This window comes from Garra rufa, chromosome 1 (assembly GCF_049309525.1).
Source record: "Garra rufa chromosome 1, GarRuf1.0, whole genome shotgun sequence".
Classification (NCBI taxonomy): domain Eukaryota; kingdom Metazoa; phylum Chordata; class Actinopteri; order Cypriniformes; family Cyprinidae; genus Garra; species Garra rufa.
In genome coordinates, this window is record NC_133361.1 from 36,683,355 (window position 1) to 36,707,993 (window position 24,639).

The 24,639-nt window shown below is 35.4% G+C and overlaps 1 protein-coding gene and 1 long non-coding RNA gene across 3 annotated transcripts in view; both read right to left on the bottom strand.

The window, feature by feature from the left end:
* The window catches only part of itga3a (integrin, alpha 3a), a 41,856-nt gene extending 25,775 nt beyond the window's left edge, over window positions 1–16,081 (bottom strand). For both annotated transcript variants that reach the window (XM_073839569.1, XM_073839578.1), the window contains exon 1: window positions 15,757–16,081. In XM_073839569.1, the coding sequence (XP_073695670.1) occupies window positions 15,757–15,950 (194 nt within the window). In that variant the 5' untranslated portion in view covers window positions 15,951–16,081. The remainder of the gene's footprint in view (window positions 1–15,756) is intronic.
* Window positions 16,082–18,540: 2,459 nt separating this feature from the next.
* Window positions 18,541–20,521, bottom strand: LOC141326405 (uncharacterized). Its single transcript, XR_012353893.1, has 3 exons — window positions 20,014–20,521; window positions 19,863–19,934; window positions 18,541–18,882 (listed from the first exon to the last, which is right to left on the bottom strand). It is a non-coding gene; the product is annotated as an uncharacterized lncRNA (long non-coding RNA).
* Window positions 20,522–24,639: the final 4,118 nt, after the last annotated feature.

Genomic DNA, 24,639 nt, shown 5'->3' on the forward strand with positions numbered 1-24,639 from the left:
GATGTGTCAAACTGAAAGTGTCAATAAGTTCTATGCTGAATGGCTTGCACGACAACACGTTGTAAATTTTGTGCTCACGCCAAAATTTTTCAACGTGCGCAGCAATCGTAATGATGCGAGCCTAGCGCGACTTTTCGTCTGTTCGCTTCTTTGCATTGACTTTGTATGTAATCTACTCACGCAAATAATTTTGTTCATTTTTGGTGTGCATACAGTACACCATTACAGATTTTAGACTATTGTGACGTAACCTTGCTGTGCTACATGGTGGAGTTAAATAAATTGAGTTATTTTTGACGCTTTATAGGCTTTGAGCAGGTAAATACATACACTTGCATATATCAAAATGCTTCATAAACACAGTAATTTAGGTCTTAAGTGAAAGCAAACAGCTGAGAAACAAACGTGTAACATTATATTGGATCCGGGCAGCCTAATATTCCTGCTGTCTGTCATTCATGTTAATCAAACAACAAAAGAGAGAAAATCTCTAATTGCTCTTTACTAAATCACTTTTGCAACTTAATAAAAAGAAATATATACACTACCAGTCAAAAGTTTTTTTAATGTTTTTAAAGAAGTCCCTTCTGTTCACCAAGCCTGCATTTATTTGATACAGCAAAAACAGTAAAATTTAGAAATATTTTTACTATTTAAATCAATGTTTTCTATTTGAAAACATTTTATAATGTCATTTATTCCTGTGATTTCAAAGCTGAATTTTTTAGCATTATTACTCCAGTCACATGGTCCTTCAAAAATCACTCAAAAATCATTTTGATTTGCAGCTCAGAAAACATTTATTACAATCATTGTGTTGAAAACAGCTGAGTAGATTTTTTTTCCAGGTTTCTTTGATGAATAGAAAGTTCAGAAGGACAGCATGTATCTGAAATAGAAATCTTTTGTAAATGTCTTTATCATCACTTCTGATCAATTTAAAGCATCCTTGGTAAATAAAAAAAACAACTCCAAGCTTTTCAATAATATAGTGTCAAAAATGCTGAAACTGAAACGGTTTTAAATATTGGTAATAATAATAATAAACGTTTCTTAAGCAGCAAATCAGCATGTGATTTCTAAAGAATCATGTGACACTGAAGACTGGAGTAATGATGCTGAATTTAGCTTTGATCACAGGAATAAATTACATTTTAAAACATATTCAAAAAGAAAGCAGCTATTTTAAATAGTAAACATATTTCACAATATTTCTGGTTTTGTTTTTTTGTTTTGTATCAAATAAATGCAGGCTTGGTGAGCAAAAGAGGCGTCTTTAAAAAAACATTAAAAACCTTACTGTTCAAAAACTTTTGACTGGCAGTGTATTTCATTTACATAGTGAAGAATATGCAGTGTTTTATATATTTGATTACTTGATTTGATTGTCCTATTGCTTGTAAATAGTTTATTATTCTTATTTAATCGCTGACAGTTTACTTGTCTTCAGAATTTTTTTGTGAATTTTGTGAATTATGGAATTTCTATGGTATCAACAGTTTTAATATCATAAAAACCTTATTTAAAGCAAAAATAACTACATTGTGATATATATCGTATCATACCACCGTATCATATCATGAAATAAGATTTTGGTCATATCGCCCACCCTAGTGAACATTTTTACCAAAACACGCACCCCCAAGTTAACAACAATTCCACAGTCTAAGGCTTCCTTTTGCTCATTTTGACAAGACTCCTTTCAACAGTGATTTGTTTTCGTTTCTGTACTTGTTCATATTCATCACACATTGTGGTGAGGTAGACTGCAATGAGGACACAGACTGAGGTCAGAGTCAAAGGGAGGGAGAGAGCGGGGGAAGACAAGAAGGGACACTGAAAGACAAAAGGTGAACTGAAAGACATCCCTCCCTCTCCCTTTGGGCCTAATTTCATTTGGACCCCCGCAATCGTCCCCCTCAAACCACCATCAGAAACAATCAGCTGGCGTCTCCGCCTCAAATCCTGTCATGTGACTCCAAATTTGCTCTCAGCAAGGACAAGACAGGAAATGAGAAAGTCAAGAGAAGGTGAACGAGCAAGCAAGAATGTCAGACTCTTCCTTGTTGCTGCATGTTCACCACAGCAGAACAAAAGGTTGAGTGCTGCTGCTCATTACATATGCAAAAAGGGCGTTTATTTTTACTTGGGTCTTAAAGATGTGGAAGCAACACAATGGGCTGTTTGAATTATAAGCATAAGCGAGAGGGTGGTTTGGGTGCAAAAAGTCTGATTAACTATATAAATAGACAAAACAGAACAAGTCTGACTTATGAAGCAGAACATCTGCAGAGAAGTTTCACGATGATTTAGTGAATCATACTTCCAGTGCATTACACATGAGCCTGTTTATGCCTAAACAGATACCAGTCACATGACCTGGTTTTTACCACTACAATTATCTACAGGTCGAGTGGTAAGCGGCACATACCTCAGAGGCAAGTTTATGAACCGCAAGCTGGTTGGGGGTTTAGCGAAGCTGCTTGGTTTGAGAGCATATGACTCAACCTGAATAGATTAATTTAATCTTTTTCACAGCATTAGTCTTCATTTTGCTTTTCTGTCAGATGGAAACATCCTGCGGGATGTTAGAACTGCAAATACCACCGAGATTTCACTTTTATTTTTTTGGTCTAGTGAATCTTTAAAAGATATACACTGACATTTGGCTTTTCCTTAAGTTTAAAAGCTGGAATATATTAATAGAATGACTCTTTTACTTTTAAAAACCTTTCTTAGCCTCTTTTTGACTTATATGGTGATACTGAAAGTTTTTGACAGTTATGAGTCAGATCACAGGGAACACAACTTCCTGAAACCTGTTGAAGAAGGTGTGTCTGCTTCAGCCATTTCACTGACTTTAATATCAGGGCCAGAGTTCACATGTTGCACCTTTGTTTGATGTGTGTGCTTCCAATCCGTTCTAAAGGCCTGAACTTTCAGTAAATAGTCCTCACAGAAAAAGGTGCCGCCGGCCACGCTCAGCGTAGAAGACTGCCTGGTCACGAACAAAGAGCTTGATTAGGAGAGAAAAACTTTCTGGCAGTGTTGCACACATTCAAGTTCAGGCAGGTGGAATTCGCCTTCCCTTATCTCCCACATATTGCTATGAATGAATGGGAAAGCAACCAAAAGAGAGTCAGCACTAAGCTGCACACTAAATGACGTGCACAGAGAGCTCATTACACCTTGAAGTGAGTGGGTGAGCGGAGATGAGAGGCAGCAGTTTAAGGCATCATATTTGTGCAAAGTTTGTTTCAAAACATATAGGCAAGTTCATGATGTTTTTTAAGACGGCTTCTTTAGGCAAATTCTAGGCAGCTCTGCATGTCCTTTGTAGAGAAGTCAGTCCAATAATGCACAACAAATCCATCATGGTGGATAAGATTTAAAAAAAAATAACAAACAAAACTGAACAATATCAATAAAAATAGTTATTTTACCCAATATTTATGTGTTGTGTATTAGTAGAGATGCATTAGTAGTGCTAACATCATGTGATTTGCACATATTAATTTAAAAACTGTTCCCCAATATATATGCACAATAACATTCAAAAGCGGACAGTATTTTTACTTTTATTCAGCAAGGACAAATTACTAAAATGACCAAAAGTCAAAGTAAAGACATTTATACTGTTGAGGTCAAATATTTACATCTTTCAGAATCTGCAAAATGTTAATTATTTTACCAAAATAAGAGGAATCATACAAAATGCATGGTATTGTTTATTAAGTACTGACCTGAATAAGATATTTCACACTATAGTTTACATATAGTCCATAGGAGAAAACAGTAGTTAAATTTATAAAAATTGCCCTGTTCAAAAGTTTACATACACTTGATTCTTATGCTGCCTTCATGTGATATGGGAAAGATGATGTTTTCAACTTGTGAAGTGGAAATTATCAGTGTTTCGTGTTAAGGTGCTTTTGTTGTCGTAGTGAAGAGAAACATAGCGGACTCGCAATTTGTCCTCACATGCTACTTTGGTAAAACAGACCAAATAAAATAACATGAGAAAATTGCCTCCTTCAGAACAGTGTACCGCACAGCACCCTACTGGAGGCGAGCCACGACGAGCTAGCATCTTCTCTTAACGGTATTTTTAAAGACAACACTACGTTTAAATAGCGACGTTATTAAAATCCTTTATGTCCCAGCATTATGGGGGCTACAAAACTAACCAACTAAACAGCAGAGAACTTTTAACATCATGCAATGCTTATCATTCAGTATAGTTTCGTTGCTGTCCGCCATGTTGAAAGGTCAAAGTTTATCCCATCTCGGCAACTCGGGTATCATAAAAAATTTCGAGCTTTCCAGTGGAAATTACAATGTGAGTGGGTGTTCACGTGCAATTTAGATGTCGGATTTTGGTATTTACCATAATTACGATAGCACATGAAGGCAGCATTAATACTGTGCTGTTAACTTTTTATTTGTTTTTGTTTAGTGATAGTTGTTCATGAGTCCCTTATTTGTCCTGAACAGTTAAACCGCCTGCTGTTTTTCAGAAAAATACTTCAGGTCCCAAAAATTCTTTGTTTTTTCAGCATTTTTGTGTGTTTGGACATTTTTTCCAACAATGACTGTATGATTTTGAGATCTTATCACACTAAGGACAACTGAAGGACTCATATGCAACTATTACAGAAGCTTCAAACACTCACTGATGCTCCAGAAGGAAAAAACATGCATTAAGAGCCGGAAGGTGAAAACCTTTGAACAGAATGGAGATGTGTACATTTTTCTGATTTTGCCTAAATATCATATTTTTTTCATTTAGTACTGCCCTTCAAAGGCTACAGAAGATAGTTAAATATTTCCCAGAAGACAAAATAAGTTAAATCTACCCTGATCTTAATGTTTTTTCCTTCTGGAGCATATGAGTCCTTCAGTTCTCCTCAGTGTGAAAAGATGGATCTTGGCTGAAAAACCAAAGAATTTGTGGGACCTGAAGGATTTTTCTAAAGAACAGTGGTCAGTTTAACTGTTCAGGACAAACAAGGGACTCATGAACAACTATCACTTAAAAAAGCTGTGGATAAGTCGGGTAACAAAAGTTTTAAGAATCAAGGGGATGTATACTTTTGAACAGAGTCATTTTTATAAATTAAATTAAATTATTTTCTCTTGTGGACTATATGTAAACATATTCAAGTCAGTACTAAATAAACAATAATGGTCACTTTGTATGAACCGTCTTATTTTGGTAAATTAATTAACATTTTGCAGATTCTAATGGGGGGTGTAAACTTTTGACCTCAACTGTAATTCAAATAAATGTTGTTCTTTTTAAATGCTGTAACTTTCTATTTATCAAAGAACAATCAAATAATCACGGTTCCACAACAATATTAAGCAGCACAACTGTCTTCAACATTGATAATACTTTTAAATGTTTCTTGAGCAGCAAATCATCATATTAGAATGATTTCTGAAGGATCACGTGACACCAAAGACTTAAGTAATGATGCTGAAAATTCAGCTTTGCCATCACAGGAATACAGCCTTTGTATGCCTAAGAGACTTCTTTCCAAAACATTAGAAATCTTACCAACCCCAAACTTTTAAACAGTAGTTTAAATTCACATTTCATATATCCATTCCTTTCTATATCATTTATCACACACATTTAAGCCTTTCTTTACAGAAACCGCATGGATCAGAGCTGCTACGGACAATCGCCCTCCAACCAGAACATTCAGAAGGTGACAAATCTCATTCTTGACATTCCAGCTGTTACAGATTAATGGATAATATTTAATCCAAAAACCCAGGATGCTCCACATGCACAGCAAGTCATTATCCCTCCAGGCTTTCCAGCCCAGAGGCGAGAAAAACCTACTCTACTTCAACTGAAAGCGGTTTGACATGCTGTCTAGAACACTCAAAGGTTTTAAAGTAGAGGAACCCAAAGTTTTCATAATGCCTACCCTACTCAATTGACAACTCAAGCACCATAATAACATTTTTATTATCTATAATACCTCAAGCACAACATCATCGTTTTGTTATTTATTATGGGACTTTTCAAGTCCTGTCACGATTCACTTATAGACATTATGTAAGACCTGCATGTTCCCAAATGACATTAACGATATCCGACCTTAGTTAGGCTAGAATCATATTTAATTTTTTGACAGGACTGAAAGCGAGGATGCCGGGGATATATAGTCCAGTGCGTTCAATGGATTGTAATGTAGTTTAACAACACATTGGTTGTTCAGCTGACAAAACATCTTTCTAAAAAAACTTTCAGTAGACAAAAGCTCCATAAAACAGTTTTGAAAGTTGGGAGTTGGGAAAACACATGAGCTGACGACAGTGTGTGCCATTGTAAACACACTAAACATATCCCCTCACATGCTCAAAACAACTCAATGTTGGGTTAAAAACAACCATTTCTGAACTATTTGGCAACCCAGTGCTAGGTAAATAATGGAAAGATCACATGGGTTATTGTGACCCACCTGGTTGGGTTAAATGTTTTTACCCAACATTCTGGGCTATTTTATTTAACTCAAATAATGTTTACCAAATATTATATTGCTCAGTTTAAAATGGGCTTGAAATTAAAAACTCAACAGATGGCAAAGCTTTAAATATCTGTTAATCTGAGTTTCATATACTGTTTTGTGTTACCGTAAATATAATTGCAGCTGTGGCTTAGGCAGACAGGTTAGTATGACACTTGTCTGACACCTATAGCCATGACCCAGATAACCTCAGCATCTAAGAGAAGAAATACCACAAGCTAAAACAGACAGGAAATCACACAGGAAATTCCCATCACATTTAGCTAGATTTTACACTAAAGCCTAAAAGACATTTCGGCTACTGACAAAATTCAGTGTGCAACCTTTTCAGTTTCACTTTTTTCAGTGGGGCAGAACATTGTGACTACAAACACATGAATTGAACATAATTATACAACAGTTAGTTGCAGCCCTCTAATTTGAATGGCTAAGCAGCAGTATAGCTGCAAATAAACTAAAATGACTTTGCAGTTCTTGGATATGTGACAGAATTACTATTAAGTAGCATATAGTTCTATATTTGTCATTCTTTAATTGCCGTATCTGAATTCATGCTATAGCATTAACAGCTTACAAAAGCAGAACACTCACAGGGAATCTAAACTGTGTACATTCTGCGTCTAGTTTTGAGTAATGGGACAGAACAGCAATAGAGGAACTACAGATCAGAGACTGGAGAGAGACAGTGTTATTTCCTCAGCAGCATGTTTCAACAAACAGTGACTGCGGTCATTTTATACAATAAAGCACCTCAGGCAATCAGACCAGTGATAGTTGATATATCTCCTGGTCAATGGAAAATGTAAAAAAAAAAAAAAAAAAGCTAAAGTATTACTACTATTTAATGTTACGATTAAAATTTTGGGGCTGTAAGTCTCTAATGCTCACTAAGGCCACATTTATTAATCAAACATACAAAAATATTCTGAAATATTATTACAATTTACAACAACTGTTATATTTATGTTTTCCAATGTAATTTATTCCAATGATGACAAAGCTGAATTTCCAGCAGTTATTTCTCCAGTCTTCAATGTCACATGATGCTTTAGAAATCTTTTTAATATGCTGATTGGATACTCAGGAAACAATTTCTTATTATTATCAGTTTTAAAAAAATTGCTTAATAGCAGCCACATTATTTTCAGGATTCTAAGACAGAAAAACAACAGAATTTATTTTAAACAATCTACATTTTGATGAATTAAAAAAATTCTTACCCCAAACATTTGAACAGTTGTGTGCAGAGTTTCCCCTGCCATTATATTAGGGGGGTGCTCTTTGTGCTCTGAATTTCACCCATCCAAGACCAAACACACAGCAGTGAGTAGTAAACAAACAAACACACACCGTGAACACACACCCAGAGCAGTGGGCAGCCAGTTGGGGGGTTCAGCGCCTTGCTCAAGGGTCTCACCTCAGTCATGATATTGAGGGTGGAGAAGTGCTGGTCATTCACACTCCCTCATCTACAATCCCTGGGTTACAAGTCTAACTATCATATTAGGCCACGACTGCCCCTAAAACCAAAAGACATCCTGGAAGACTAAAGCGGGCGCACCACACACTGCACGATTTTAATAGTCCTTTACGATTGTTGGTTGTCAGACTGTACGAACATGATGATCATGTCACACCGTGGGATCTCAATGTCTTTAATGTCAGACTCTAGGACAGTCAAGACATGTTAACAATGGGTGTGCGCAAGTAAACTTGCCCAGAGTTTTACATTATCAACCCATTTATGCTCAGTGACTTCTGTGAGCTGCATTACACGCGGCACTGAAATGTTGGCTATCAAGAAAAGTTTATGAATGGCGGCAATACCGGTGTAAATAAAGGAGTAGTTCACTTTCGGAACAAAAATTTACAGATAATGTACTCACCCCCTTGTCATCCAAGAGATTCATGTCTTTCTTTCTTCAGTCGTAAAGAAATGATGCTTTTTGAGGAAAACATTTCAGGATTTCTCTCCATATAGTGGACTTCTATGGTGCCCTGAGTTTGAACTTCCAAAATGCAGCTTTAAATGCAGCTTTAAAGGGCTCTAAATGATCCCAGCCGAGGAAGAATGGTCTTACCTAGCGAAACGACCGGTTATTTTCTAAAAACATTTACAATTTATATACTTTTTAATCTCTACACACAGCTAGATAAGACGAATATTTGAGGTTAAAAAGTATATAAATTGTAATAAAAAATAAAAAAAACGATCAGCTAGATAAGACCCTTCTTTCCTCAACTGAAATCGTTTAGAGCCATTTGAAGCTGCATTTTGGAAGTTCAAACTCGGGGCCACCATAGGGTTCAAACCAAGCGGCAACCTCCCGCTCTCTCTATTGAAAACAACACGGAAGTGACTTAAACTGCAATTCATCGACTGGCCGCTAGAGACTGGCTGCAGAAGAGAGTCGATCCCATTGACTCCCCATGTTAAAGTGCCCAACTTTACAGCAGAAAAAGTATGTTTACAGCCTGGCACAAAAAATGGTTTTGGTCTATATAGCTAGTTTTGCCCTTCATGTCAACTGTGAGGGGGGTGAATTTTTTTATAACTCATCTGTTTAAGTTATATTAAGCCTTAAAGTTCTGCATAATTAAGGGTATGTTCTCTTGAGTAACGGGGGATTGCCGCTGCTGTGACCACTGTTGCGCTAGGCAGGCACGGTTTCAGCAACCAGCTCCACCCACGTCCCACCTTTTTGCCCATTTTCGATTATCTGGGAGTGACGCGCGGTGACGCGATTCCAAGATGGCGACGGCCGACTCCCGCCCACTATAGACTTCAAAATAGCGCTTCAGAATCCTACGGGTGACGTCACGGATACTACGTCCATATTTTTTACAGTCTATGGTTCAAACTCGGGGGCACCTTACGACTGAAGAAAGACATGAACATCTTGGATGACAAGAGGGTGAGTACATTATCTGTAAATTTTTGTTCTGAAAGTCAACTATTCCTTTAAGAAGATGTAAGCAGCACACATCCACATGAAAGTGCAAACAGTGTTTATTATACGAAAGGCAATAACCTATAGGAATTTTGTAAAATAATCGGCTATCGGTGAACATGTCAAACCAGCCATCAAAGACTACAGATTTTAGACTAGGATTATAGAAATCTTTAGGATTTGTGAAATTTTTCTCAGACGGCTAAATCGTGGCCAAAATCAATACAAGGTAAGCCTGTCTTAACACACTAAAAGACCACATTTACCCATTTCTACCATTTACCAACTACAACATTTTGTGGGAAAACAAAAAAGAAGTTGAGGTGAGGATTCAAGTGCAAGCAGTTGATTAAGGATAGGAAGCAAAAATGGAGGAACGTGCTTTTTGAACCTTTTGTTTTAAACTAGTGATTCGAAGCATGTTTCAAACTAGATTTCACCAGGCTTTGTTACGTCACATCTGCTTCGAAATCACAATTTTAATGGTTCACTGTTGGGGGCAATCAGTGAACCCATGAATCTCTGAGATTGCCCCTAGTGGCAAACAATTGAAACAGTATCTATGTTTTTTACCTAATCTAAGATCAGTTTTATAAGTTGGTGGATGAATAAAAAAAAGATTACAAAACAAGCACAGTAAACAGGAAACTAAGCAACTCAAAAGTTCCTAGACAAAACAAAGGCACTGCCTACCACCCAAACTGACTATGTATTTTCTTGCATGTTAGCGTCATCATCATATTTAGGGATGTAACAATACACCCTGAGTCTGTTCAAAATCGATACAAAAATGTGACGATTCAAATCGGTTGAGATGGTAAACGAGCCCTGATACAGTTGCAAGTGAGGAGTTATATGAATGTATCTCCGGAGGGGAACTTACCGTCTTTAGAAAAGTTTAGATGGTATTTTCTTTTTATCTTGCCTCTGTATAATGCATATTAAAGCAGTGTTTATAAGCGCAGTGCTGCTTTGTTTACAGCAGTAACCAAGAAAAATGCTACAGGGTCATTCCATGCCAACTCAACCAGAGGTCCTCGTCTCAAATTTTTGATTTTGCTAATATTTATTCTGAAAAAAGATAGACATGTATAGTGATGAAAGCCAAAATATTGTCATTGATAAATATTTACTGGGTAATCCACTATTTTGTAGAGGGAGGTCAAAATGGCAATTTTCACCTTAGATTCAGAGTCAAGTTATAGGGGGTAAAAATGACTTCAGAAATACGGCAGCTTCGTAATCCTATTTTTACACAGATTGGTCGTTCTATTAGTAAAATCTGCTGAATTTAGCAATGTTTGTTGCATTATGTGACCATTCAAAAATGGGGAAACAGCACTTTTCAAGTTTTCCTCCAAAGTTTGCATTCCTGTAACTCAGGAAGTATTAAAGATATCTTAATAGATATTGGGTCTTAACAAACTTTCCTTTTGGCATCTTTATTTTTAACGTCCTATGACATCCGGTTTCAGAGATATTGAAATTTAAATATGGCTCCAGGAGTAAATTGTTAAAATGTACACATTTTCAGTGGTCAAAAACCAAATGTGGGTCAGTTTGAAAAAATGAATGATTTTAGATTTTAGTTGTTAACAGTTTTCTGATGGAATCTTAATTTTCAAGGCACTATATCATTCAGTCCCAGAGATATGGGGATCTCAATGAGGCTCCATGTCCGGATTGTGGAATGTTACCCATTTTCAGTGGTTGAAAACTGAATGTTGGTAACTTTGTATACAGCTGATACTTCTTACAATGCCTGAAGTAGAAATAATGTTGAAATTTGAATTGTATCTTGTTTCCCTCTTGCATAGAAGTGCACTGAAATGATCAAGTTGAGGCACATTACCTTTCTGTAGGCTATTTATAAGATTCTATATTTTAATCAATTTCAGGTATATTTGGATGAAGGGATTTTGTTCATTTTATCAGCTTTTAAAGCTAACAAGAATTTAAACATGCAGTACTGTAACTAGTTAGAGACAAACGCCACGCCTCATAGGGAAGTATAGTTGCTTTCGCCACACATTTCAGTCACATCAGTAAACCAATAAGATTTGCCTCAAACTGACCTACATTTGGTTGTTGACCACTGAAATGTGTACATTTTACAAATGACTCCTGAAGCCATATTGAAATTCTATTATCTTCTGGAACTGAATCTCAAAGGGCATTAAAAATAAAGATACCAAAAGGAAAGCTTGTTAAGACCCAACATCTAAAAGTGCAATAAAATACCTAGTTCAGCAGCAATAATCTACAACTACAACAATAACCAACAGCAGCAGCAATTCAGATCTATTTGCTTCTAATTTTAAATGGAAAGAGTGATAATAAAATGATAGATAAAAAAACACCTTTTTATTCGTAATTTGTCTTAAATCTCATTTTGTAAAAAAAAAAAAGAGAGAGAGAGAGAAAAAATCGTATTGTGAAATCAGTATCATGTAACACACCATGAGTTACGTGAATCGTTACACTTATCACCACGTAGGCTTTAAACATTTACTGCAGTTGTTCAGCCGGTATTTGGATCTCAGTCGTGAGAATTTCAGCTTGTGGCTTTACAGAGAAATTGAGCATGAAGTTGTCTGTGGTCATGAAGATCTGAAAACATTCAGCACAGCGGCAGCACTAAAGAACCACTTTTGCTGCTTTAGCTAACGCCATCACCGGAAGGAAACAGGTTTTTAGTCTAGAGCGTGTGAGACAAATGACCAAAGATCAAGACATGGACAAAGTCAGCCAAACACAGGGCGTCCTTGTGTGCCACTGAGCCAGTCCTTTATGTGCTCGACAAGATGATAAATGTCTAGCCAGTCCAATTAATATGTTCACGACTGATCTTGTTTCTCAAATTGTCACTGCAGATAAGATCAGAAGGACCTCTGAACAGTTTATGCGTACATAAATCACACATCAAAAGCAGGGATGTTTTTTCTCAATAGGAAAAAGCAAAAACTAATACAAATGACAAATCAAATTAAAACCTTTAATACAGAAGCACACAGTTTCCTGCATATATTTTAATTCGCCGCCAACCATAAAGATGCAGGAAAGCAGACAAACACAGTGCTCTTTCTCTGAGGTTCAATGACAGGCAATCAGAAAGTCAAAAGAAAATGCAAAACGACTCCTCTAGGACAATGACAAGGGCAGACACAAACAGCAAATCTGTTTTTCCTTTGTTTGAAATTAGCTGCATTTAATACGACAAACAGCAAACATTTACACCACACTGTTTTTGAGAGCATAACATTCACCGACCACAAAGGGAAATGGGCCAGTCCAGACACCGCTGCTCTCTTGTGGTATAGTTTCCTACATCTGTTAACAATGAAAAGCATGTCTTATGATTCATTTAGTCTGCTGTATGTATACTTCATTCATTCTATGCCTGCAGTGTGTCCTATACAGTCAAATCAAAGTATTATCGAATCAAAGACAATTTCATTATCTCCGTTGTGCGTGTAGAAATTGCACATGAACCTTGGCATAGACAGATCTGTGGTTTCATTGTGTATATAGCTTTAGGCCTTTATACATATATAAGTCTCTAATGTGTTGTGGTTTTTAACATGTTTATGAAAAGCTACCTTGTGGCTCCATCATATGCTGACGACTAAATTGAAAACTCAGGGTTTTCTATTATGGCACTATATAGCTGTCAACAATTAACATGCTTCAGCAATACCTCAGTTTTAAATAAAACCCACAAAGTGCCAAGTATTTCACTACAAATCACTATTTTGCACTGTTATGGTTATATTTATTGGTTTATATGCTCAAATGCTACTTTCAATTAAAGTTGAGCTGTATGTTGCGAAGGGCATTATATGAATCCAGCCCATGTGAGTCAATGCAGTTACGCAGCTGGCTTTCGTTGTGAAATCTGTGGAATTCTAATTTCCTAGGGAGATGAAAAAAGCACTGTGTGCAAACCGCTATCTACCTGTGCTATCGTGCAAACTCACGATTTTCTGCAAAGCTGGTGGTTTTTCTACTGCTCCCACTGTGTATTTTGAAAAAGATTTTATGTCCCGCTATAAAATTAATTTATGGGTGTTAGACTGCAGATAATATGATATTGTTGTTGAGTTCGGTCTTCTTGCATACTACTAACTCACTCTGTACTAGTTATTGCCTTATGAGGCTGGTCATACAGGTCTCACGGCACTCATAAGCTCCAATTCATTTAGTGAGAATCATAAATAAGTGAACTACAAAGCAAAATCTACTGCTTCGGTCATGAGCAAATGGCTCTCAGTGGAACGTACTGACTATTGTAAATGATCAGTTGGTTTATGGAGATGTTTCACTGTGGCAGCGGTTAATGTGTACAGCTCAGAAGGCCTTAACCAACAGTTATTGTGCTTTGTTTATTTAGTTTCCAGGCCCATTTCACAGCTGTTATTCGTCACTCTTTGGGCAGATGTACACATTAGGATTTTTATTCATTCATCAGTATCAAATCTTAAAATATGCGTTGTCAAAAGTAAATTTGAGCAACAGTTTTTGAGAACAAAGGAGGCGACATTTGTTGTAGCAACCATAATGTTATAAAACATTAGACAAGCGGGTGCATGACCTGCCTAGCCCTAAGTCACAGGAACAGGCGGTCTTATCACTGTCTCATATCCTCTTGTGAAATGGAGCTTTAATGTTAATCATTTACCCGAGTTAATCAAGTTAATTCAATGCCACAAAAACAGAAACAAAACAATGAGAGTATTTCAAAAAATTTGACCGAAACATTCAGATATGAATAATGACAGATGTAACTTTTTCGAGTTATTCAATCTTCATATCACAAAGTCACAAGAGTAAATAAGTAAATAAATAAAAACAAGATGTGCAGCCACTGTAGTAGTAATAAGATGCCATTATTATCTGTTTCTACCTGATCCTATCCTAAATTTTTGTTGTTGTTGTGGCCTAATATAGTCAAATCAAAATGTATTCAGACATTTTCAACATTTCTCACATTATAACAGTTTATTCGCTATAGTTTAGAAAATGGTAATAAAATATGACAAGAACTCAAGAGTTAAACTGTGTCAGAACAAATTCATCTTGATAATGTCAGATAACTTTGATGGAAAGGTATGTAATTAAACATGGTCAGGTCAAAGTGTCAAATCAAATTTCTGGTCTCAATTTTTTAAATTAACTTTACTGGTAGTCCACTGTATGAAGAACGTTTGGGTATAATTTGTCACAGTTTACTTCATTTTGCTATCCTCACTTACACAAACGAACTACAGTGTCCTGCACCCGCTAGTAAAATTATATCTGGCATTTTAATAATTTTTGGTTTGACTGTAGTCATGTTAATTCATCACTACTAAATAATATTTTTGACTTATTTTTGATGTTTGGGATGTTACCACATGATATGTATTTTAGGTCACAGTTTATATATATATATATATACACACACACACACATACATACATATGGTGATATATATATATATATATATATATATATATATATATATATATATATATATATTATAAAAACTCATTATATAACTTTTTCAATACCTTCCTTGCTCAAGTAATTATTAAAAAACAAGACATTTATGACTTTTTGTTTAACAAATATTATGATTTTTGAGTTACAAAAGTCATAAAAAAGGTTCAAATATAGAAAATTTTGACACAAATCAAGATGAGGGTCTAAAGGTGTACTCTGGTTTAAGCTTTTCTGGTCACATGACAACAAAATGGCTTCCTGCATGATGTTACTACTGATTTTGATTTAGTGAAGAATAGAATATTTTAAAATGAAATGTCTTTACTGTTTTGTTTATTATAATAATAATAATAATAATAATAATAATAATAATAATTCAACTGAAATTCTGAAATAATCTATTTTTTTATTCTATTTATTTGTTTAACTCTTTCTATTTTCTTTCATTTTTTACATTTTAAACGTATATCATATTATATCAAACATATAACAAACTCATATCAAAATGACTTTCAATTCAAAAAATGAAAACATGTTCATCATAGGTAAACATGCATTCAGGTAATACGATGAATTACATCTGTGATGTATTTTTGTATAACACAAACAGATCAGGACAAACAATAGACGTCGTTGACCAATTTAAAAGTAACTACTTTATAAAACAACGTTAAAGCAGAGATAAAACGCTCAACAGGTGCACATCCGTGAGAAGATCTTGTCCTTCTCCTGACATTTCACCTGAGGTCAGGTAATAACACATTAAAAACACATATACTTACAGGTGTCTTTTCTCTTTCACGACCTGTTCGTGTAGTGCGACGGAAAGTCCAAACAAACTGCCAGCTGTTTTTCCCTCTTTGACTACTGGAAACCTCACATCCAAGTTGAACGCTTTACAGCAACGAGCGGCGCTCAACACGAAAAGCAAGACAACCGTGTTTTTACAGAGTCCTTGTCGGTGAAAAGCGCTCATTTTTTTTCTAATAGTCGCTCCAATGTTTTTGTTAGGCGAGACAGAAATCGAGAGCAGAGGAAGATGACTCTGTCAGGGTCTGAACAGGAGCGGATTTGTCAAACGCTGTGAACTGATGGTTCATATTCGTCATTCTTCCGGGGTGTTCGCGCCAGTCATCGGTGAAAACCTGACTGGAGGGCATTGAAATACAGAGAGCAACCGGCCACCTTGATAGAGGACGGACTTACACATGCTAGCCTACGCTCACACTTGCATTCTGTTATAATGTCTGGGACAGGGCTTTTCAAACTTTTTAATATCGTGCCCTGAGGGAAGCCTTCTTGAAATATTCAAGCAGCTGTGTGTTTTCACGGATAAGATGTAGCCTTCTGTGTGTGAAAAATGTGAAATTATAAATGTGTTTTCTTTATAATATTATAAAACGACATGTTGTTTTCCTTATTAAATAAATGTAGCTTTTATACTGTCATTGTACTAAAATCAAAAATGATTAATATCATGAAAATTATTTAACTTTGTCTTAAATTGACAGTGTATTAGGTTAGTGTACTATGTAGCCAGTCGCTTATGAACCAGAAGAGAATATTTTAATTTAATCCAAAGCAAGAACAATATTTCAAAATACAAACTATTCTTGAAATAATGCATATTTGGAGGAAAGATAGAAAACCCGTATTCATTGATTAATTTATTCATTCATTCATACCATATGTGACCAAAATAATCCAAATAATAATCAGAAAGCTAAAAAAAAAAAAAGGTTTTTATTGATGTATGGTTTGATAGGACACTATTTGAAAATCTTAGGATAGGATATAACTATTTGAAAATCTGGAATCTGAGGGTGCAAAAAATTCACAATTTTAAGAAAATCGCCTTTTAAAGTTGTCTAAATGAAGTTCTTAGCCATGCATATTATAAACCAAAAATTAAGTTTTGATATATTTATAGTAGGAAATTTACAAAATATCTTCATGAACATTATCTTTACTTAATATCCTAATGATTTTTGGCAATAATTTTGACCCATTCATTGTTAGACATTTCTGTAATTTCTACAGTTATTTACTGTATATCACCCAGTATAATACAGCAAATTCCATTTATAGTAAATAACTGTAATTGCCTTTGCATCATGGGAATTTTCTGTGACGTCAAACACCACATACAGAGACTTACTGTATTTTTTTAAATTGCTGTATACTACTGTATTTGCCGAACACCACATACAGAGACTTACTGTATTTTTTTAAAATTGCTGTATACTATTGTATTTGCCGAACACCGCATACAGAGACTTACTGTATTTTTTAAAAATTGCTGTATACTACTGTATTTGCTGTAACGGCATCTTTAGCGCCACTCCTGACAGAATTTGCCCGGCTCTGAGTTTGTCCTTCGTGTCCGAAACAGTGCGAGTGAAACAGAGTGCTTAGAGTACTACTGTACAAACAAATAGTTAAAAAACAGGGCTGTCACAAATAAAATAATGGTAAATAATAATAAGAAAGTTTATATAAAATAAAACAACAGTATTTTTTTTCAGGGACCTCCTTAGTCCCTGAAGGATCCCCAGACCTTAGGAAACCTCTGATCTAAAAATGTCTGAAGCATTAATGGAACTTATATCTCTTAATAATTAAACTGATTATATTCACCATGTTCACTTTATCATGATTTATATCATGTGTAATCTTAATCTAAGATCAGTATTACTTTGAGTGTCTGCGTGAGCCGAACACCAAACTGCCTCTGTCTGCCTGCTGAAAATTCTTAACATAACCTATTTTACCAAAAACATATGTTTTTGTACGATTCACGTTGTAAAATAGTTAAGAATATGGTAGCTGGGTTGTATCTGATCATTAACTGGTAAACCATCTTTGACCAGCAACAAACCAGCTACCAGCACCGCACAACATCATAGCTGGTCAACAAGTTTAGACCAGTTTGCTGGATTTTCCAGCGAGATTTAGCAGCTTCTGTTGCTCCTCATGCAAATTAAATGACTAATTATTTCTGTCTTGAATACTCTTTTGAATAATAGAACAGTTTTGACAACAGATCAAAGCCTATGTACCCCATTAGCCTCCAAAATATTTAGTTGGAGAAGTAAAACCATCCTGAAATATGACTAAAGCTGTAAATATGCAGCTGATTGTACACTGAAAAAAATGATTCATTGAATTTACTCAATTTTTTTAAGGTAAGTGGTTGCAATCAATTGATTTGATCTAAATTTAAACAAACACATTTATTTGGATTTAAACAATTTTATTTAGTTAACTTAGTATTAAAAAAATGAGTAATTTCAGCCCAATTTAAATATGCTACTTCCTCTTAATTTATTTAATTGTTTCTGAAGAAAAAATATTCATTGAATTTACTCAAATTTTTTAAGGTAAGTGGTTGCAATCAATTTATTTTAGCTACATTTAAATAATCACATTTTGTTGACTAAATTTCAAAATTGTTTTAATCACTTACCTTAAAAAAAATCCTTTTCTTAAGGAGAGGTTCTTAAATGGCTTTGCAAATACACACAACAGGTTTAATGTTTTGAATTTATTTTTAATGTCATCAAATGTAAATTCAGTAACAGTTTCTTTGTATATACAACAAGTGTTTGGAAGACAAGTGCTTACTTAACGTTGCACATTCACAAAATAAAAATGAACAAAAATTCACAGGTGAAAGAGGCCACATTGTTGAGTGCGGACTTGGAATTGCAAAATTAATAAAAATATGTGGAAACAGGCAACAGTATATAGTGATTAAACAGTATATTGTATTTTTTCAATAGTGAATAAAACAATAGTGCTAAAACTGTTCATATGTCATGCAACAAACTGCAATTTGTAATGGATTTTACAGGTATGCCCATGGTGATGTGTTGTGGGTCTTTCAAGGAGTCATCTCTTTGACTGTCCTATATTTAAATAAAAAGAAACTGTTATTAGTAGGGTTGGGCATCAACTGATATTTACCAGCCAATATGCACAAAAACAAATCAGTATGTCATCATAAACAGCTGTTTTTTTTTTAAGTTAAAGTGAAAGGAAGCAGATGAGAAAGAAAACTGACAAATCTATTTGTATATCTCCCACATGTTGTTCCTAATCTGCAAATGGAACACAAATTCAGATATTTTTAATGAGATCTGTGAGCTTTCTAACCCTGCATAGACAGCAACGCAACTCAACTGAAATGTTCTTAGGCCAAGAAACACATTAAAGATATTGGTAAAATAGTCCATGTGACATCAGTGGTTCAACAGTAATTTCATGAAGCTACGAGAATACTTGTGCGCAAAGAAAACAAAAATACAGACTCCTCCGCGCCACCGTCTGCCATTCATGAGAGTACCATGACACAAGTGTTTGGTGTTGCTGACATGAACATGCATGGGCTGAACCATGTTTATAAGCAAAGAAAAACACACGCATATGTCATTGTAGTCTTGACAATGGAGGCAGGAAGAAGAATTGTTGAATAAAGTTATTTTTGTTTTCTTTGCACATTAAAATTATTCTTTAGCTCTGTAAAGATACGGTTGAACCACTGATGTCACATAAATGGTTACACTTATGTCCTTAGTACGTTTTTGGGCCAGTTATATTGTTGCCTATGCAAGTCCAGAAACCTCTCAGATTTCATTAAAAAAATTTTTTTATTTTTTTTGGTTCTGAAGATAAACTAAGGTCTTCTGGGTTTGGAAAGACATGAGGGTGAGTAATTAACGACAGAATTTTCATTTTTTGGGCAACTATAACCCTTTTAGTATTTGAAATTTAAGTAGAATTTAAATTCAAGCAGAGATATTTTTGTCTGGACACTGTATTTGACATCACTGTGTTAAATAATAATACATATGGGAAAGGAAAAGACACTTGATAAATGAATACATACCTCCTGTAAAATGCCGAAATATTTGACCATTTTCCTCCCAGTAAGACCTCCTTTCTGGAAAACAGCAGTGATCTGTGGAACATAACATATTACATTATATGATATATTTCATTAAAGTCAACTGTTTATTGTAAAATGCTTTAATACTTACTGTGCATATTGCTGGAATAATACAACTTCACGAAAGTGGCGAACCTGGAAACTTCCTTTGGCATCAAGGAAATGGTATGTGTCCTAGTCACAGGAACATGCAGAGAGTCCCTCAAATGAAAGTAAAAACACAATAATTATTATTGCTAGTTTAAAACAGTTTACATGCTGCACCATTAAAGCTAGCAAAAAGGGGCATGTTCACATGATTACAATTGTGAACACTAAAAACATTCAGAAATCCAATGTTATATTGTGAGATTTACTGATAGGAACTAACTGGAAATTCCCCTCATAACTTCATGCCTTCGTCCATATTTTTGATTTCCCGGAACTTTCTATTACAAGGCATAGTTATTTGGATACGCAGTTAAGGATACGATCTGCCCATCATTGCTTTAAATGCAATAGTTGCCACAGAAGTTAATAATTTTTTTTCGGTATCACGCAAGCACTACCTTACCTTCAGCCAAAACAAACTGCTCTTGAACAAACAAGTTAAGGACATTAGATGACCCGTCCAAAAGGATTTAACGTTATATGTCATGTTTAACCACATTAGAAGCCGGCAGATTCCCGAAGGACTGGCTGTGGTAACGTTGTAACTTAGGCGGGACCACCAATAACGTTACCGGCCTGAGGATCTCCGAAAGCGCTTAAGCATTTAAATAGACGCTATCCTTTCAAATAAACGGCGTATTTTAGGCTTATACAACTACATTTTCATACAAAAATATCTTAAAAGTACATTCTGTCACATAAAAAAGTATTATTTGTGTTATTTGTGTAAGTTATATGTGACCGTCCGTTGGTCGCTGTGGAATTTCTCCCAAAGACTCATTTTTACAGATATTATTTATACAGCGAACAAACTATTTAACGTTACTGTAATAAACAGTGCTACACTACATTATTACTCACATAAATATTACTCACCGTGTAAATCGACCGAATGATGAAAACTCCGGGTCCGGAATGAAAAGTTCCCACCGTGAACCTGACTGAGTCGTGACTGGAAACTCCTTTTGGCGCCAGGGAGAATGTGCATTTGTGCGCATGCGCAGAAAGTTTACTTAATATTTTCTAACTGAATTTAATTAATTCACATGGCTTGGATTTAAAACACATGTAATTCGCTTAAAACCAATTAATACTTATTAATTAAAATCAAAAACTAAATTTTTATTATTTAAACTAGCGAAATTGAATCATGCTTAATTTAATTGGGGCCATAATCATTTTTTTCAGTGTAATGCTTGGAGATCTTTATCCCTGCTTAAAATCCCAAGATGACCAAAAAGGGTCAGAAAGGAGCCATGGGTTCCTGAGTTTCACTTATTGTTCATGTAGCCATTCTGAATTACCAGCCCTCCACATTTGCTCACATACTCTCTAGCAAGCTCCAGGCTACTGACCTAATAAGACCAATGCGCATGTTCTGGGAATCTATGACATTTGCACTTTTTAAAGAATCAGCCATAGCTGGTGCCTCCCTTGACCTCTATTTGGAATCCTTCAAGCTAAACAACACGTTGCCATAGAGGTATAAACCTCTTATGAAACATGTGGCCTTCAGCCTGCACTTCGATTTGAGCTATAATTTCATTTGTATATTATCTGAAGTCCATTAAAATGTACAAAACAACAAGGCATAGCAACAGAACAAACACAGCAATTAGTGCTGGGTGCTTTTAAAAAACTGCTTTAAGAAGCTTTAAAATGTTTTATTTTGATTAAGTAAAAGAACTAAGTATAGCAAGGTATGCTCCCATTTTGAATTCAGCCAATATTACAATAATGTGCTGTGTCAGCATACTATTCGTCCTAAATAGTAACTGAAATTAGAATTAGTGTGTCCTGTCATAGTATGTTGAAATGAGTATCCCAAAGGTAGCCAGATGGTTTCCTATTTCTGGTAAAAAGTCCGGTGAAAACACTCAAACAGCTTGCCCACAACCCATTGCATGTTGGACACAAATTTGATTGGAATTGCAAACAGTAGCTAAGTGACAGTGCAGCTGATTAAATATGCAATTTTGATTAAGTAATATGTCCCAAAGCTTGCCTGCTCTTCTGCTAAACACTCAAACGTATGTACTTTTAGTGCATAGTAGGCACATTGGGAAAAAGCAGAAAAGCAGTGGAGTGATTTCTCTACATTCTGAGTCACAGATGGTGCCAACTGTGTATGATAAAAGACTGTGCCTGCATCTGAAACCTAGGCAGCTGACTTGCCTCACTGCCTTATCCGGCAATGACTTATCCAGCATTTTTGTGCACGAAGGCACCTCATAAAACTGATTTTGGATCCAGTCTAACGGTTCAAGTACTGCACCCTCTCCAACGGGTTAATGATCTACAACAAAATAGAACAAGCTTGGGTAATAACTAAGCGAATATTTAATTATTATACTACGGGGCCATTGAATGCTTGAATCTGATTGGCTGACGAACGTTCTAAGATGTGCAACTTTTTCAGGGAAACACACGGCGAACATAGTTCCAGGCAGATCTTGACCGCATTACATGTCTATATCACTTCGCCTCACGATTTCAGTTATTTCAAAGGTCTTACAACAGCAAAATAACCAAAAATCCACAATGACACTGGCTAAACAAATAAATACAATAAACAATGAGATTAAAAAAACGACATATGTTGATGTTTTTGCCAAAAAATTATGTTTTTATCATATATAAAAAGTACATACCCTATTTCTCCCACTCTCTTTCCCTCACACATACAGTTTGCACACACATACACACACACACACACACACACACACACACACACACACACACACACACACACACACACACACGCACTATAACATACTCGCTAATTTTATCAGTATAGTTTAACAACTAAAAAAAAAAACTACAATACATTTCTCACAAGTGATGTAACAATGGCACTGTTCGTAAAGAAAATGAACTAGTTTCACTATTAGTAGAGATGCTGCTGCCGAACACTGCTGAGATGCACAGACTTACTGAGACAGGGCTGCCAACTTTTGAGTTCGGCTTGGAGTGAAAATTCCCACAGCAGTCCCTATAGGGGGGTCCGGGGACATGCCCCCCCAGAAGAAATTTTGTACATTTTACAGTTAAATTTATAGTGCACTTTGAGAGTTCAAAATGAAGAGCCCCAATACATGTTCAGTGTGCAAACTAAACAAAGAAAGAAACTAGTGAATTGACTTGTTCTTGAGGTTTAAAGGGGACTTGATCCTCTTTTTAGTTGTGATATAGTGTTTCAGTCTAAATTACACTCACACTGCTGGTGAATTTGGAATTTTGGTATTTCATAGGTATATTATTTTACCTTTACAATACTTTTGTCCTTATTTCTACATTTGCAAGCAGGGCCTAAAACTTTTTCAGAATAATTTGAGAAAATTTACTGACCATAAATATTTTTTCCTGGCCATTTGCAGTTGCTGCTACTACAGCAACTAAACATATTTAATAAAAAAATTGAAAATAGAACCAAACACTGCATTTTAATCACGATACAATCAAAGATGCTACACACATGTAACATGTTTTTTTTTTCATTGAAATTTGATTTTATCATTTCAACATAAAACACCTGTGAGCAGAGTTTTGTCTTGTCTAATAATAAAATGATGTAAAATAATGTACAGTGAAACAATTGCAAGATTTAGCCATTATACTTTTATAAATAATTGCGACCACATTTTTTTTATATTTTGAAAGAAAAATTCAAACATTTATCTGTATTCCTTGAACACCTGTTCTGGGAAATGATATTTTTCTCCCATTCGAAAATGAATCCTTCATTCATGAGGGATTTATCACTCCCGAAACATTGCTGCTTGTACAGGATATGTGGCCGTAGCAGGACAAAAAACATTTTTTTTTATTCAGATACTGAACGGATTTCAAGAATTTAACAGATATGTCTGTGATTGGCTACATTACTCAGCGCTATTAATACACGTAAATAGAAACTTTTGGCGATTTCCAGAGCGCAAACACAAATCTGTTTTGCTAATATCTTATTATTACAGTTTTAATTAAGGGTGATTCTGACTGTGTGAGAAATTTTATGTGTGGCGTGAAAGCGTGTGAAAAGTGTCAATTGCGTGAGTCTCATGCTGAATTTGTAAGAGTTGGCAGCCCTGACTAAGGTAAATTCATGCCCTCTTTCTCTCTCTCTCTCTCTTTGTCTAATAACTTCATTAATAACTGCATTAGTCTGCTATCAACGGCTCAAGTCTCCGTTACTAGGTCTAAAATGACGTTTTGGAATTAGCAACAGAGCTGTTGAATAAGATGTGCAAGAAATTAATCCTATTTACAATACCGTTTTAAAGGTCCACTGAAGTGCCTTGAAACACGCAGCGTTATTCTATGTGGTGACGTACTTTTAACTGAAACAAAAACATATCGCCCAGCCCCGCCCACTAATTTTGAATAGCCAATAGCGTTCCATTTATATCTGCTCGGGCCAGAGCCGTTGAGCTCAGTAAAGCCGCATTTGTAAGCTTATGACAGCCACAGACTAATAAATCACCCACAGATTCAATATGAAACTCTTGCTAAAACGAAATAGTGATCATAATCATGCTGAGGCTGTGTAGTTTAATACATGCCGATCGCA